The following is a 14,121-nucleotide window of genomic DNA, read 5'->3' as shown; positions in this document are numbered from 1 at the left end:
AGCTTAGTGGTAGAGTGCTTACCTAGCATGCACTAGGCCCTGGGTTCAATCCCCAGCACTGCAAAAAAGAGAGGGGGGAAAAAAAGAAATCAGAATTTCATTGTAGTTAAACAACATGAGATGGATTAATATTCAAAGTTGTAGCCTTTATTATCCACTCTCCAAAGTAACACTGGGTGGCTCAATATGTTGCTATGATATAATTTCTTTGCTGCTATCTTAGTAAAATGCACTCTTTTAGTTAATAATTTTAAATATTAATACTTTAAAAATAATAAAATTAGGTTGAATTTGTGGATTCATTTCTGTTAATTATATCCCAATCAAATTGATCATTTACAGAAAACCTTTAATGTAGTTCTCATTATATTCAAAATTTAATTCCTCGAATGACTATTTTCTAATCATGTAATGCTCCTTCCCTTTCATTTACTGCAAAGTTGTTTAAGTATTTTTAACTTAGCATTGTTATGGCATGGATGTTTATATAATTGTGGGATAACTAGAGCAATTAATTTCAGTGGAAACAAAGTTTGTATAGGAATTACATTTTAATGGTGGTAATTTCATTGGGAATACCAATTTTGTGACAGAAGTTAATAAAAGTGATAACAGCATTTAACAAAATAATATTCACAGCTAGTAAGTTAAAAGCTTATACATTTCATTTGGTTTATTGTCAGTATATTCATAAGTTTTAAAATATAGGAAGTTTTTTTGGTTTAAAAAGATGTAAACATAATTTAATGAAGAATTTTGGTATTTAGAAATCATTAAACAATATATGGGCAGGAAAATTTCTGGAAAACGTAATGCTTTCTGGAACTTGTCATATTTAATTTCTTAGAAAAACATATTTAAATATGTAGTTGCCTTTCATCACAGTTGAGGTTATACTTTTAATTTGATTTATTCCAGTACTTTCTCTTGTCATTTAAAAAATATTCTTTCTCAATTTCTTTTGTTAAAGAAACAAATGCCAGGAGAGCTGTAGACAGAGGATATGTCCAAGTGCTTTTAACAATTTATGTAGATTGGCATCGCCATGATAATCGGCATAGAAACATGCTCATTCGGAAAGGAATTTTACAGAGCTTAAAAAGTGTTACAAACATCAAGTTGGGAAGAAAAGCATTTATTGATGCCAATGGGATGAAAATTCTGTATAACACTTCACAAGTGAGTTATTTTCTTTGTATTACTCTACTTATGTTCTAGTGATATGGTTTGGTTCTTAAGAAAATTAATTTGCAAATACTCAGAAAGGGTATATGATATATATTTATATTTAAAAAATATCAAAACCAAAAGGCACAATCATTTCTCACATGTGAACTCAGACTGAATTTGAGAAGGTAGTCAGTGCACATCTCTGCAATGTGAGATTTTGCCCCCAAAAGATTAAAGGAAGATGCATAAAACCACCTATTGGATTCCATATAACTTTCTAGAATGTGTAGTCAGCTGTACATAACTCAGTTTTATGTAGATCCTATACAGCTATTAGGGCAATTCTGTTGTTTTTGAGTATTCTGCTTATTTTCCTGCTGGGAAATAAGAATAAGAATAAATAGAGAAGCTACTGTAGGGAAACCTGGAGTTCTAGTTCTGCCAGCCATCTTCAGCATTAAACATTTTTGACAGTATATTTAGTGAGATGTTTTCTAGCATCTGTAGAAGACTCAGGTATGGGCTATAGGAATGTTGTAATGCAACCCTCTTGTTTTTAGAAGTTCATAAATTTGTCCTTTAGAAAATGCCAGATAGTTGTCCTGGTTGTGCTGTCTTGGCTTTTACTCATGATAAATCATCTTTCTACATGACAATAGTTAAATGTCCAAACGCATGTTTTATGTTTACCCTTAGTATTTTTTAGAGCAATCATATATATACCTGTTTTTACTCTTCCTAATCCAGACAGTGATGGATATTTGATATTATGAGGAAGAGTTAGGTGACTTAATATTTTTGGGCCTTAATTTCTCATTTGTTTTGACAGATCAAATGTGAAACTGTGTATTGAAAATTTTACTATGTATCAAAAGTGCCATCTGAATGTCAGCTGTTAACTAATAATAATATAATATGACATAATTGAAATCCCCTATGTCTTCACCCTTCTCAAAATAGATTTTCTGGCAGCAAATCACTCTTAAATTTTTAAATTAGTGTAGTTAGGCTGTTCTTGCATAAGCTGAATAGCCAACTTATGAGAGGTGCATTGTATGAAAACTGATATAGTTCTGAGAGCATTTCAGGCAAATGCATGTTTGCTTATATTTCTTACTTTCTTAATATTTTTCCCCCTTCTCATGTCCCCTAAATAACTTATATATAGTACTATGGTGACTTTCAGTATCAAAAATGGTACTGACTTCTGCATAGTTAAGATGTTTAGGGAAAAGTTCTACTAAGTTTGCTCTACATGATATTCCTGTTTATAATAGACACTGTGAACAGTAAAGCTGTTTTACAATTATCCTGTGTTGTAATATTGTTTTTGTGATGTTTGTCTCTAGAAAATTTTTAACGTTAATTTTCTTTTTCTGGAATAAAGTACAATTGGTTTCGCTACTCACCAAAGATATATTGTCTTTTTTTTTAAACAGGAATGTTTGGCAGTCAGGACTCTTGATCCTCTTGTCAACACCTCCAGTCTTATAATGAGGAAGTGTTTCCCCAAAAATCGCCTGCCACTCCCAACGATTAAGAGTTCTTTCCATTTCCAGTTGCCAGTTATTCCTGTTACTGGACCTGTGGCACAGTTGTACAGTTTACCACCTGAAGGTAGGACCACAGGGTGAATGCTGTCTCCCATTGGAGCGGTGTGTCTGTTGATAGTTTTTCTTTATTTGTGCCTAATTATTTGGCAAAGAGGGTTTTAATGAACCTGATAAACCTTTACATATTATGTTAGTTAATAAATATTTCTTTAATATGAGAGATTGAACTCTACTAATTTAGGGAAATAGCATAGGATGTTTTACATATATGTAAATGTCCATTATAAGAAACTTTAAATATCACTTAAGAATATTAGTTGATACTTTATATAAATTCTCAAAATATAAGTTAAGAACATTAAACATTTTGGTAATTATGTTTAGGTTTACATTTGTTGCACATTAGTGAACTTTTTTTTTAAGTTAGAAAAAACTGAATCACCCAAATTGTTATAGTTTATGCTCAATGAAAACTTGCACATAACTTGTCTGCAAGAAAGTTTGACTCATTTCTTTTAATGGTTACATTATAAGGATGTAGTATAATTTATGTAACTAGTTTCTTACTAAAAGATATTTGTTTCCTATATTTCACTTTTTCATATTAACAAGATACAGATATTTTAGAAGTGAGTAACCGGAATTTTGATGTATATTCCCTGGTTTTAATTTTTTGATTAAACTACAGTAATTAATGTTATTAATTATTGGTAATGCTATAAGAATTCCATTGCATGTTTGGAATAGAAGATCTCATGCACTCTAAGCTGTATGATATTTGATATTTCATATTTGGGGTATAAACCTAAAGGAAAATACTATATAAAGGAAATATTAGAAAAGTTTTGGATAAAAATTAAAAACATAATTTGTCTCAGAAGCTGAACTGTATTTTCCTTTCTCACTGTCCAAGAAATAATTTTTCCTGTTTACAGTAGGCTTTACTGAATTCAGTCCCTTAACTTTTTCCGAAGATGTTCTTTGTTCCCTCTCTTTCTCCAAATGTCAGTTCTTGTTTATTCATGATTGACTGTTGTTAGGGTATAGGTATAAATAGATCCAGGTTACCATATGCAATATGAATACACATTTTTTGTTATTTCAGAAAAGAATTTGAGACAATTTGATACTGTTAAAGTAGCCCAATAGCATATTACTCAAATAATTATCATAAAAATTTTTATAACACAGTCTTTGCCTGAAAGTTTACATATATTAAGTCTTACAATACAAGAACATTGGGAGTCAGCATATTCGTTTTTTTTAGATGAGGAAACTAAGATACAAATAACTTATGTGACTGCTTAAGATCAAATAGCCAGTAAGTTGGGTAGCCAGGCTTTGAATACAGGAATTCTGTCCCCAGATCCCCTTTGCTATGCTACCTCAAGTTAGAAAGTTTTTTTTTTTCTCCTTCAAATGTGTATCAAGAAGATTGCCTATAACCTAGGCAGTAGACCTCTGTTGTACTAGCTCATCAAAGGATGTTTTTAATTATTTCCTATGGTGGTTTCCTCATGTGTATGTGGAAAATGGGAATGAAAAAAAGAACGGTGAGGACAATTTTCTTTTTAAAGAATGGGACCTGTGATTTGTATTTTTGCATCATTCACCCTTGGCCAAAAATCATTCATATGAATGACTGTAAATACTGCATTGGAGGCTGGAATCCCTGTTGCAGAGGTTCTGTTAGTAAAAGAAAGGAAAGGAGAGAAGATTCTAAAGGGATAGTCAATAATCTTTACTATATATATCACATTGTAAATGGAAGTCAAAAGAATTTGGGGAGATATCTTTAAACAAATATATTCTGTATTGTTTACAAGCACTGATGCTTACATGAGAAACCTCAAAGTACTCTTGCTGTTTTTCCCTTGTCTTCCCCGCATCCATGGACCTTGTTTTTCTTTTTCTTTTTTTTTACATTCTATTCTTTGAGTTCTTCTTTAATGTGTATTCTTCCTTCATTCCCATTATTGTTAATATTGTTTTAGTTAGGTTTTGTCTTCCCTTCTATTAATTGGCCTTGCTCCACTCATATGCTCCCTCTCTCACACCTGCCAGAATGATCATTTGAAAATGCAAGTTGAATTAAACCATTCTCCTCTTGAAAATCTTCAGTGCTTATCTTTTGTAGGTTAAAAAAAATCTAAACTATGGTCTACATTATTATAATCTTCATTTTCTTATTCTTACTTGCCTTTAAGTACTTTCCTAATCAGATAGTGCATGCTAGTCCTACTCGTTATATTCCAAAGATATCATCTTATTTCCTTATTCTAGAATTATTATTTCTTCTTCTTAAAAACCATACCTACCCACCTTTATATTTACTTAGAAATCTGTTATACTTACTTTGAGTTACTGCTTAAGTACCACCTGTTCTGTGAAGTGATCAATCCCTTAGCCTTAAGCAGTTTGCGGTTAGTTATCTTTGTTTTCCCATAGAATTTTGAATTTTATGCCTTCAGTAACATTTTTCTTCTGTATTTATAATTACTTCTTTGCTCTTTCTGCTCTCAAGCCTCATGAGCTCCCTGAGGGTAGAGATTATATTAACACATCTCTAAAAATATTTCTTACATACAACATAGTATTTGGCACATAGTTATTGAAATAAACGGGAGGGTAATTATAAAAGGATGAAGTGAGTCATTGAAATTTATCATAAATAGGAAACAGGATGTTTCATTCAGGATACTGTAAGATAAGACATTTACTATTTTTCTTTAAACTGAGAACATTAATAAAAAACTAATTTATTCTTGTAATATTTGCTAAATTTAAAAGCACTTTCACATACTATCTCATAGGTTTTTCCAATAGTTGGTTGAGCCTTAGTGACTTTTTTAGTAAGAAATCTCATTTATTTTTGTTATTGAAATACTTCATGCATATAACATTCTGCTTTGAATGTGCATATTGTAGAATGCTTACTTATAGCACATTTTGTATCACAGTGGATGACGTAGTAGATGAAAGTGATGACAACGATGATATTGATTTAGAAGCTGAAAGTGAGATGGAAAATGAAGATGACCTAGATCAAAATTTTAAGGTTAGTAAATTTTTATTAGTCACCTTTGTAAATTATATACTTCAGTTGTAAAACAAAGGTTTGGGAAACACATGCACGCACACACACACACACACATAATGGTAGACCAATTTGTTTTAATCCATATTGTTTTGTTATAGCTTATTATGGACACTAAGTAATTGAAAAACTAAGGCTGCTTTAAATCCACTGATCTGAAACAGACCCTAAAGAAAATTTTTTCACTGTTTTTGACCAGAAAGATTTTATTTAACCCTCCTACTTAGATTTTGAAACCTAAGGAAATCTAAGGAAAGGTTAAGATCTAAAGTTTGAGACTCTATTTTGCAAACTTATTTCAAAATGCATTACTCTTCCTCAACAGTCTGGGATATAAAAATAGTAGGAAAATATAATCTATAACTGATGCACTTTTGTTAGAATTTGTGTTTACTTAACGATTCTTAGGTTTTAGTTAATTGCAAAAGATGGGAAGTATTTCCTGAATTGAGGAAATGTGAAATTATTGTCATATTAACAAGAGATGTGGGTAAAATAAGCAGGTGGGTATCAGAATTTTATGGCACTTCTGAAAGCTTAGAAACTGCTCTGTGTTATTTAATGGTAAAGGGGCTACTATAACATCTGTAGAAAAATGGTCTCTTTAATTTTTAAACTGTTTGGCTTATTGCGTAGTATGATTTTCTGGCGAGGGAGGCTTAGACTCCTGCCTGCTTAGGCTTTTTCTTTTTAGATCTTGAAATATTGCATTAAAAATGGGGCATACTAAGTAAGTATTCAACTCTCCTGAATTGAAGATACTGAAAATTTCTATTGTAATAGCAAATATAGAACCAGTTTCATCAATTTCAGTATAGAACCAGATGTGATCACCAAGGCATGCTTTGGCAGAATTATTAAATTAGCCAAGTCAATGTCTGCATCTGACCTCAAGAAGGAAAATAGTTGAGGCTTTGATGGTCAAGGCATTTGGGGGAACCACATTTTTGGCTCTGAACCTGATATAAGAGAAAGAACTATTAGAATCCCAGTTAGAATTTAAATTCTCTCTATAAAAATGTGCCTTAGATAAGATTAGCTATATAAAATGTAATCTGGATTCTTTGGAAAGTGAGTATTTGGGGGAAGTAAAATTTCCTAGCTTAATACCACATTTTCCAGAATAACTTTTAAAATATTGCCTCTTAATAGGAGTCTTTCTTACATATTTTCACATCTATTAAAAACAAAATATGTTCAGTATAATTCATATTTCATGTCTCAGAGTTCTTATTTCAAATATCTGTTGTCAGAGATATAAAGACAGAAATTGGTGAGGAATAAAACTCAATAGGAATTATAACAGCAACTGAGTTTGCTTCTGGAAAATTGTAGACATATACACACAAATAACACACTTAAAATATGTTTTTACTATTTGCGAGTATGTTGCATGTATCATTTATCTTGGTGTTTTTTCCATAAATACATCAATATAACCATATATAGTTAACAGCTTCATAAGTTTACAGTGACACTTGTCTAATCTGTCATCTGTATTACATTTTGTCACTTGTCCTGTCTACTTAGTCACCTTTAATTTGCATAGATTTCTTTGCTTGTGACATTGACATTTTTGAAAACTAGAGTTGTTGGCTTACAATTGGGGTGTCAGTGATTGGTAAAATTTTCCCTACTTTACCTTAACACACCAGTTATAATAAAAATAGTAGTAATATTTACTGAACACTTAACCCTTGCTAGTCAAAGGTCTTTACATATGTTAACCTTGAAATCCTCATAGCAGTATAGAAAACAGAGGCCCTGAGACATTATCAGTCTAACTTCTAAGAGATAGAGCCAGGATTCAGAAAGTAGTCTGTGGAATGCTGGCTCTTTACTACTGCTGTATAAGTCTACTAAAATATTACTTTTCTTCAAGGGCTACAGAATTGTTGGCTTTTTGAGACTGCTGAGCGGTATTAATTTCCTTTCTTCCCTTTTCTTTTGCTGCCTTTTACTTTTTTGGCTGTTAACACTGGAAATTTCCTCATTTTTCCTATTTTTACCTGAATCCTATAACTTCTTTTGTGCTTCTGTTGAACTGCTACATTGTAGTGGTTGTAATATTTATTTGTATTCTCTTGTGATTGTAGTCTCAGATTTCTTTCTTCATCATGATTCTATTTTGTTTGTCCCAGATTTTACAGTCTGGAGTGTTTATAGAAACCTGGGGATTCTAGAAGACATCTCCAGATAGGCACAAACTTCTTCAGTACATTCTTTGTTCCTTTCTTAACTTTGGAAAATTTTAAGGAGTAGTAGCAGGCTGGTTTGTTTTTGATGAGCCTATCAGTAGCTTTTCTGTTTTTTCCTCAAACTCAAATAGAAAATTTCCTGCTATTGAGCTTTCAGAGTAATAGTTTTCTTTCCTCACTATGCTTATTTTATTATAGTAATTTTCATTTTTATATTAGACAGCTACTATACAATGGAAGGCTCTATTTTCACAAAATAACTTTAAATATTGAATGAGTGTGTTCAGAGAAAAACTACCTTTGTTAATTATTTTATTTTGGAATCATTATCTGTCTTATTAGATGTTAATCAAGAAAATAATTACATTATTGGTTCATAAATGCATAACAGATGAAATGACATTCATGTAGTAATAATTATACAGTGATGATATACTAACAATATTATTTAAATAAAATCAATTTTTATTATTTATGGCAATGAAAAAAATCTCATTCATTGTTATGTAAATAACCGCTAAATCCCTGATATGAAATAACAAGAAGCATACAGTATATTTTTCCTTTTAAATTACTAGTTATGTGTAAATATAGTCAGAAACATATATAAGGATTGAAATGTATTAAATTAAATTTATTTTAATACTAAAAAGTAATTTATTTTGGTACTAAGATAAATAGAAAATTAAAAATAGTATGAACTGAAAAGTAATAAGTGGTCTTATTATATCTCTCTTTAGTGATCTGTGGAGGTAATGATGACTTTGTATTTGTATGGGGTGAGTTGTTAAGGATCCTAGAAAATAGCTTTCTACCTTGAAAAACAGTGAATAGCAACACTGAGTTTTTCTAAGGGAACTTTATTTACCAGAGAGTTTTAAAGTGGGTGATAATTCTTAGTTGATATTGAGGCAGTACATCTTACTTAGCTGTGTATGGTGTTTGTTTTCAGATCACTTTGACAAATTTTGCACTCTGGTTGTCTCTTTGTAAGATGTGTAACTTTTAGCAAGCTCCTTAACTTTTCTTAATGTCATTTTCCTTCTCAGTTAAATGGAGCTAATGATACTACTTCATTAGTGTTTTTTTATAAATGTAGATTAAATTAGATAATATGTGTAAAATACTTAGCGTAGTGCTTCATGTATTTTCAGTGTTTAATAAATGTTAGCTATTTTGATTATTGCCACCTTCATTATATATACATGTTTTTCAATTTCGTTTTCCTAAGTTTTTAAAAAATATTTTGTTAAATTTACTTTTTAGTATAGAAGGACACAGTAACATTATTTATTTTTATGTGGTGCTGATGATTGAACCCAGTGCCACACATGTGTGAGGCAAGCGCTCTACCACTGAGCTATAGCCCCAGCTCCTCGTTTTCCTAAGTTTTATTGACCTTTAATAAGTCCAACATGAGGGCAGTTAGGGAGATTGAGGAGAACAAACTTAACCTTGGTCTTAACACAGGTATTTGTCTTGAGAAGTCCAAGTATCCTGTTGTATTAGAATAACCATGACCAAAATTAAGCAAAATTCAACAATAAAAAAAGAGTAAGCAAATTTGAATTTGAGATAAAGTCAATACAATCTTTTTCAGTAGTATTCTAAATTACATGTAATTAATAAATGTAACATTTAAATCTGAAGTGTATTCTGTAATTTTTGTATTTTTTAAAACTGTTGACATGCTATTTTAATTATTTCAGAATGATGATATTGAAACAGATATCAACAAATTAAAACCCCAGCAAGTACCAGGACGAACAATAGAAGAACTAAAAATGTATGAACACCTCTTCCCTGAACTTGTTGATGATTTTCAGGTACAAACAGAAAATTTGAATGTTCATTGATTTTTAACAAAAAAATTTTTCCCCTCTTTCTCAGGCGTATAGTCACTGTTTTTCATTTACAAAAATGTAAGTAAGGGGCTGGGGTTGTGGTTCAGTGATAGAGTGCTAGCCTAGCATGCACGAGGCACTGGGTTCGATACTCAGTACCACATGAATGTAAAATAAAGATTTTGTATCCACCTAAAAACTAAAACTATTGTGTCCACTGAGAACTGGAAGTAGTATTGCTTTTCTGAGTGATATTGGATAATTAATGTCAACATTCCATGCTGCACAATTGCTTATCTTCAAAATGAGTGGAGGTGGATTCTAGTTTTACAATTCTTTCTTACTTTGATGCATCTCTCCCCTTCTTCTTTTTTTTTTTTTTTTTGTACCAGGTATTCAACCCAAGGGTGCTTAACCACTGAGCCTCATCCCTAGTTCTTTTAATTTTTTTATTTTGAAAGTGGGTCCTGCTTAGGGCCTTGCTAAATTGCTGGGGCTGGCATTGAACTCGAAATCCTCCTGCCTCAGCCTCCTGAGCCACTGGGATTATATGCGGATGCCACTGTACCCAGCTGGTGCATCACATTTTTTATTTTTTAAGAATCCCCCCTCTTTTAAAATTTTATTTTTTTTTGTAGTTGTAGATGGATAGAATGCCTTTGTTTTATTTTATTTTTTTGCTCTGTTTCTGACATGTGGTTCCTTAGATAAGTCTTTGAAATGGTTCAGGATCTTAAAATAAGTTTGAACCAGACAATCTCTAAGATTTGATTAGCGCTTTTTATGAACTTATTGCTCCCTAAATTCCATACTTAATTCCCAGTTGCTTAAAGAAGGCATTATTTAATGTGAGGCTATATGTGAGGGGGAAAAAACAAAAGAACAAGAAATATCTATTTACATTTCACTGTTTTAAAGTTCTAATTGCTTAGGTTTCTCTTTTCGAAAGAACTTATGAGCCTTGGGTACAGTAGTAATAGATGAGGCACTACCCCTCTCCCCTTGGCCCCAGTGTTTGAGATTTCCTGTAGATTTGAAGTGCTTTGGAAGCTACTTTGAAATTAGGAATAAGAGAAGGAGGTAAGGAATCAGGGAGGTCCACCCTAACCCGTGCAAGGAAAGGAAATAAAACAAAAGAAAAAGAGAGAAGGAGGCAGAAAGATGCATTTGGGAAAGGGTATGGAGTAATTTTCTTTCATTCAACCAATAGCAATTATCTGTCTGCTCTTTTTAATGTGTTCACGTCTAGCTAACAATCGCTTTAAAGTAAAACCCCAGAGATAACAAATACTGCTAAATCAAGGCATAAAACATAGTTTTTAAGGAGGGCATTGATTATTATGTGAAGAAATCACATATTATGTGTACATAATGTGATCATAAGTCAATGTGGGAATAGAGAAGTGTAATTTTATAATGGTGTCAAGACCAGGATTTTGGTTTTCGTTCTTTCATAAGGTACTTCTTTCTTTTAGATTATGCTGCATGTCTACCTTTAGATTCCCTGTTTCCTAATAATTTATTATCCAGAATAAGCTAGTCTTGAAGGTATCCAACATAGCAACTTTTGAACAGCTGGCTACCTCCCTCTATAGTTTTCCTGCTCTTTAAGCAGGTATTCACTTTTGGTCTGACTAGATGTGGTCATATTGTAAAGACAGGCCTAAGTGTAAGAGCTCTGGAAAGTCCCCTAAGTTAGTTCTTTTTACTGTGTGTAGCCAAAAGAAGGTATTTCAAGTAGTATACATTTAATAATTCATTGTATATTTTCCTAGTAAATTTTATATAAAATAGTTAAAATATTTCTATAATGTATAGAAAATAGCACATTGTCTTGTATTGGTGTAATTGGAAAATTATTTCTAAAATAGTTGTGTTAGCATTTGATTACCTTTCTCATTTTTAAGTTTCAGAGGAACGTACTCTTTCAGTATGTTAGTCTCTAGTATTTGAAATGTGTATTTGAATAATAGGCAGCAATATTAAGGGATGTACTGCCAAGTGTTCCAGAGAAGAAGTGTTTGAAAAAATTTTATTCAGCCGTTCTTATATCAATTTCTGGCAGATTATAAGATGTTATACATAAATGAAGTTAATTTGGATTATGACTTTTCCTACTCTGATTTGCCCATTGCTTTCAACATCACCCATTGAAACTTAAAATGATTTATGTTTGAATCCTGAGCACCACCCATTTTGTTTCCAGATGTGTAAGTCTACCACACAATGGCTAGAGGAGGCAAAATGGATGGTATTTGAAGGCAGCATATATTATTATTAAAGTTAATTATCAGCAGACTTTTAGGGGACCTTACTGTCCTTTAAAAGTTGTAGTCATTTCTAAAGTAGTTGTTTTAGTACTTGATTATCTAATTTTTTAGTTTTAGAGGAACGTGCTCTTTCACTACATTATTAGTCTGTATTTTTTGAAGTGTATATTTAAATAATAGGCAGCCACATTTAAGGGAATTAGGTTGACAATTGTAGTTTTATTTGCTCTAGTTTCTCCATGGCAGAATATTGGAAGTATCAAAATTCTTCATTTTCACTGCAGAATTTTTAAATTTATGTGTGGTAGCATAATGGCATTAACCATATAAATTGTTATATTTTTATCTCCCCCCCTTTTAAGTTTTGTTTTAAATTTTTCCCATGAAAGTTATCATGGAAAAGTTTAAAGAGTCAGATTATTTGCCACAGTTAATCCTCTTTTGTTTTAGTCAGAGTTCTCTAGAGGAACAGAATCAATAGGAAGTATAATTATAAAAAGAGGATATATTAGGTTGATTTATGTGACCAGAAGCTGGATAGTCCATAGTGGCTTTCCAGGCTGAAGAGCTAGAAGAACCAGTAACTGCACAGTCCATGAAGCTGAAGCCCCACAACAAGAGGGATCAACGGTGCTACCCTAGGCCAAGACCAAAGCCTTCTGTAGAATCAGTGGCAGAGTCCGCTTTGGAAGAGTGAAGAAGCGAAAGTCTGATATCCTCAGATCATCACAGCAGCAATCAAGAACCCATTCAAGAATTGAGCATCTGCTGCTGCTTCCTTATTATTCCAACTTCTATTCCATCCGTGCTGTCATCCTACTAGATGTTGCTGTTCATGCTTAGGGAGGGTCTTCATTTCGTTTGGCTATCCCCCATGCCAATCATTCCTAGACACACCGTTACTAATACATACATAGCCTCTTCTTAATCATAGGCTTCTCTTAATACAATCAAGTTGACAATTCAAATTAACCATTATGTATTTCAATGCACTAGTTCCTGTAATCATTTTTAGAATTTTTAAAAAATGACCCTTTCTCTAAATATATTTATAACATTTCATATGTTGATTTGTTCTGTTTTCATTCATTAGTTTTTTTTCAGTGTCACCTTAATAGATATTCATTGACTTTCAGCCTTTCTTCTTTTCATACATAAGAACATAAATACATACATATTTATGTTATAAATATCCATATAATTATTTTTCTGACAGCATCTTATAAACATTCATTTGTAAGCACTCTCCCACTGAGCTACATCCCCAGCCCTCATTACTTGATTTCCAATATGTTTTTTTTTCTTTGATTCTCTGGTAATTTCAAAGTTGGCTTTTTTAAATTTTATTTTTTATTGGTTCTTTTTAATTATATATACATGATAGTAGAATCCATTTTATCATAATTTATCATTTTTATTGATTACTAGCATATTGTAGTAGAGTAAGAGAACACACCATAATATTTTGCAACCTTTGAGTTTCGAAGGCTTTGTTACTATTTCTAGATGCCTAGAAGGAATTGTTTTACAGTTGTTAGGCACACTTGTATGTTTACTCATTATGACAGGATTGTTAATTGTGTTGAAAAGTGTCTTTTCTATATTTATGAAGTTTTATCCTTATTCTATCAATTACTGTGAAAATTTCCTTATTCGATCAATTACTATTAAAAATTTCTTATAGTGATTGTGAATATATTTTTCTTTGCAAGTTTGTTAGTTTATATATATATATATATATATTTTTTTTTTTGAGGCTTATTGTGCATAAATGTAAATGAGGGGCTGGAGTTGTGGCTCAGTGGTAGAGTGCTTGTGTTGCATGTGTAGGGCACTGGATTTGATCCTCAGCACCATATAAATGATTAAAATAAAGGTGTTGTGCCCATCTACAACTAAAAAATAAAAAAAGTTTTTAAAAAATAATGTAAATGAATTTTCTTCCCTTTGGAATGAAACTTGTTATCATTTGTTATCAATATGAAGTTA

General features: G+C 31.7%; 1 protein-coding gene across 6 annotated transcripts in view; it reads left to right on the top strand.

Moving 5' to 3' along the window:
* Nucleotides 1-14,121, top strand: part of AGTPBP1 (ATP/GTP binding carboxypeptidase 1) — a 192,405-nt gene that overhangs the window by 87,920 nt on the left and 90,364 nt on the right. For all 6 annotated transcript variants that reach the window (XM_081275394.1, XM_081275395.1, XM_081275396.1 and 3 more), the window contains 4 exons: nt 971-1,179; nt 2,610-2,787; nt 5,684-5,781; nt 9,728-9,844. In XM_081275394.1, coding sequence (XP_081131520.1) covers nt 971-1,179; nt 2,610-2,787; nt 5,684-5,781; nt 9,728-9,844 — 602 coding nt within the window. The remainder of the gene's footprint in view (nt 1-970; nt 1,180-2,609; nt 2,788-5,683; nt 5,782-9,727; nt 9,845-14,121) is intronic.

This window comes from Spermophilus citellus, assembly GCF_964194105.1.
Source record: "Spermophilus citellus genome assembly, chromosome: 2".
In the NCBI taxonomy this organism is placed as follows: Eukaryota; Metazoa; Chordata; class Mammalia; order Rodentia; family Sciuridae; genus Spermophilus; species Spermophilus citellus.
Note: the sequence above shows the minus strand (reverse complement) of the source record. Positions and strands in the feature narration are given on the sequence as shown.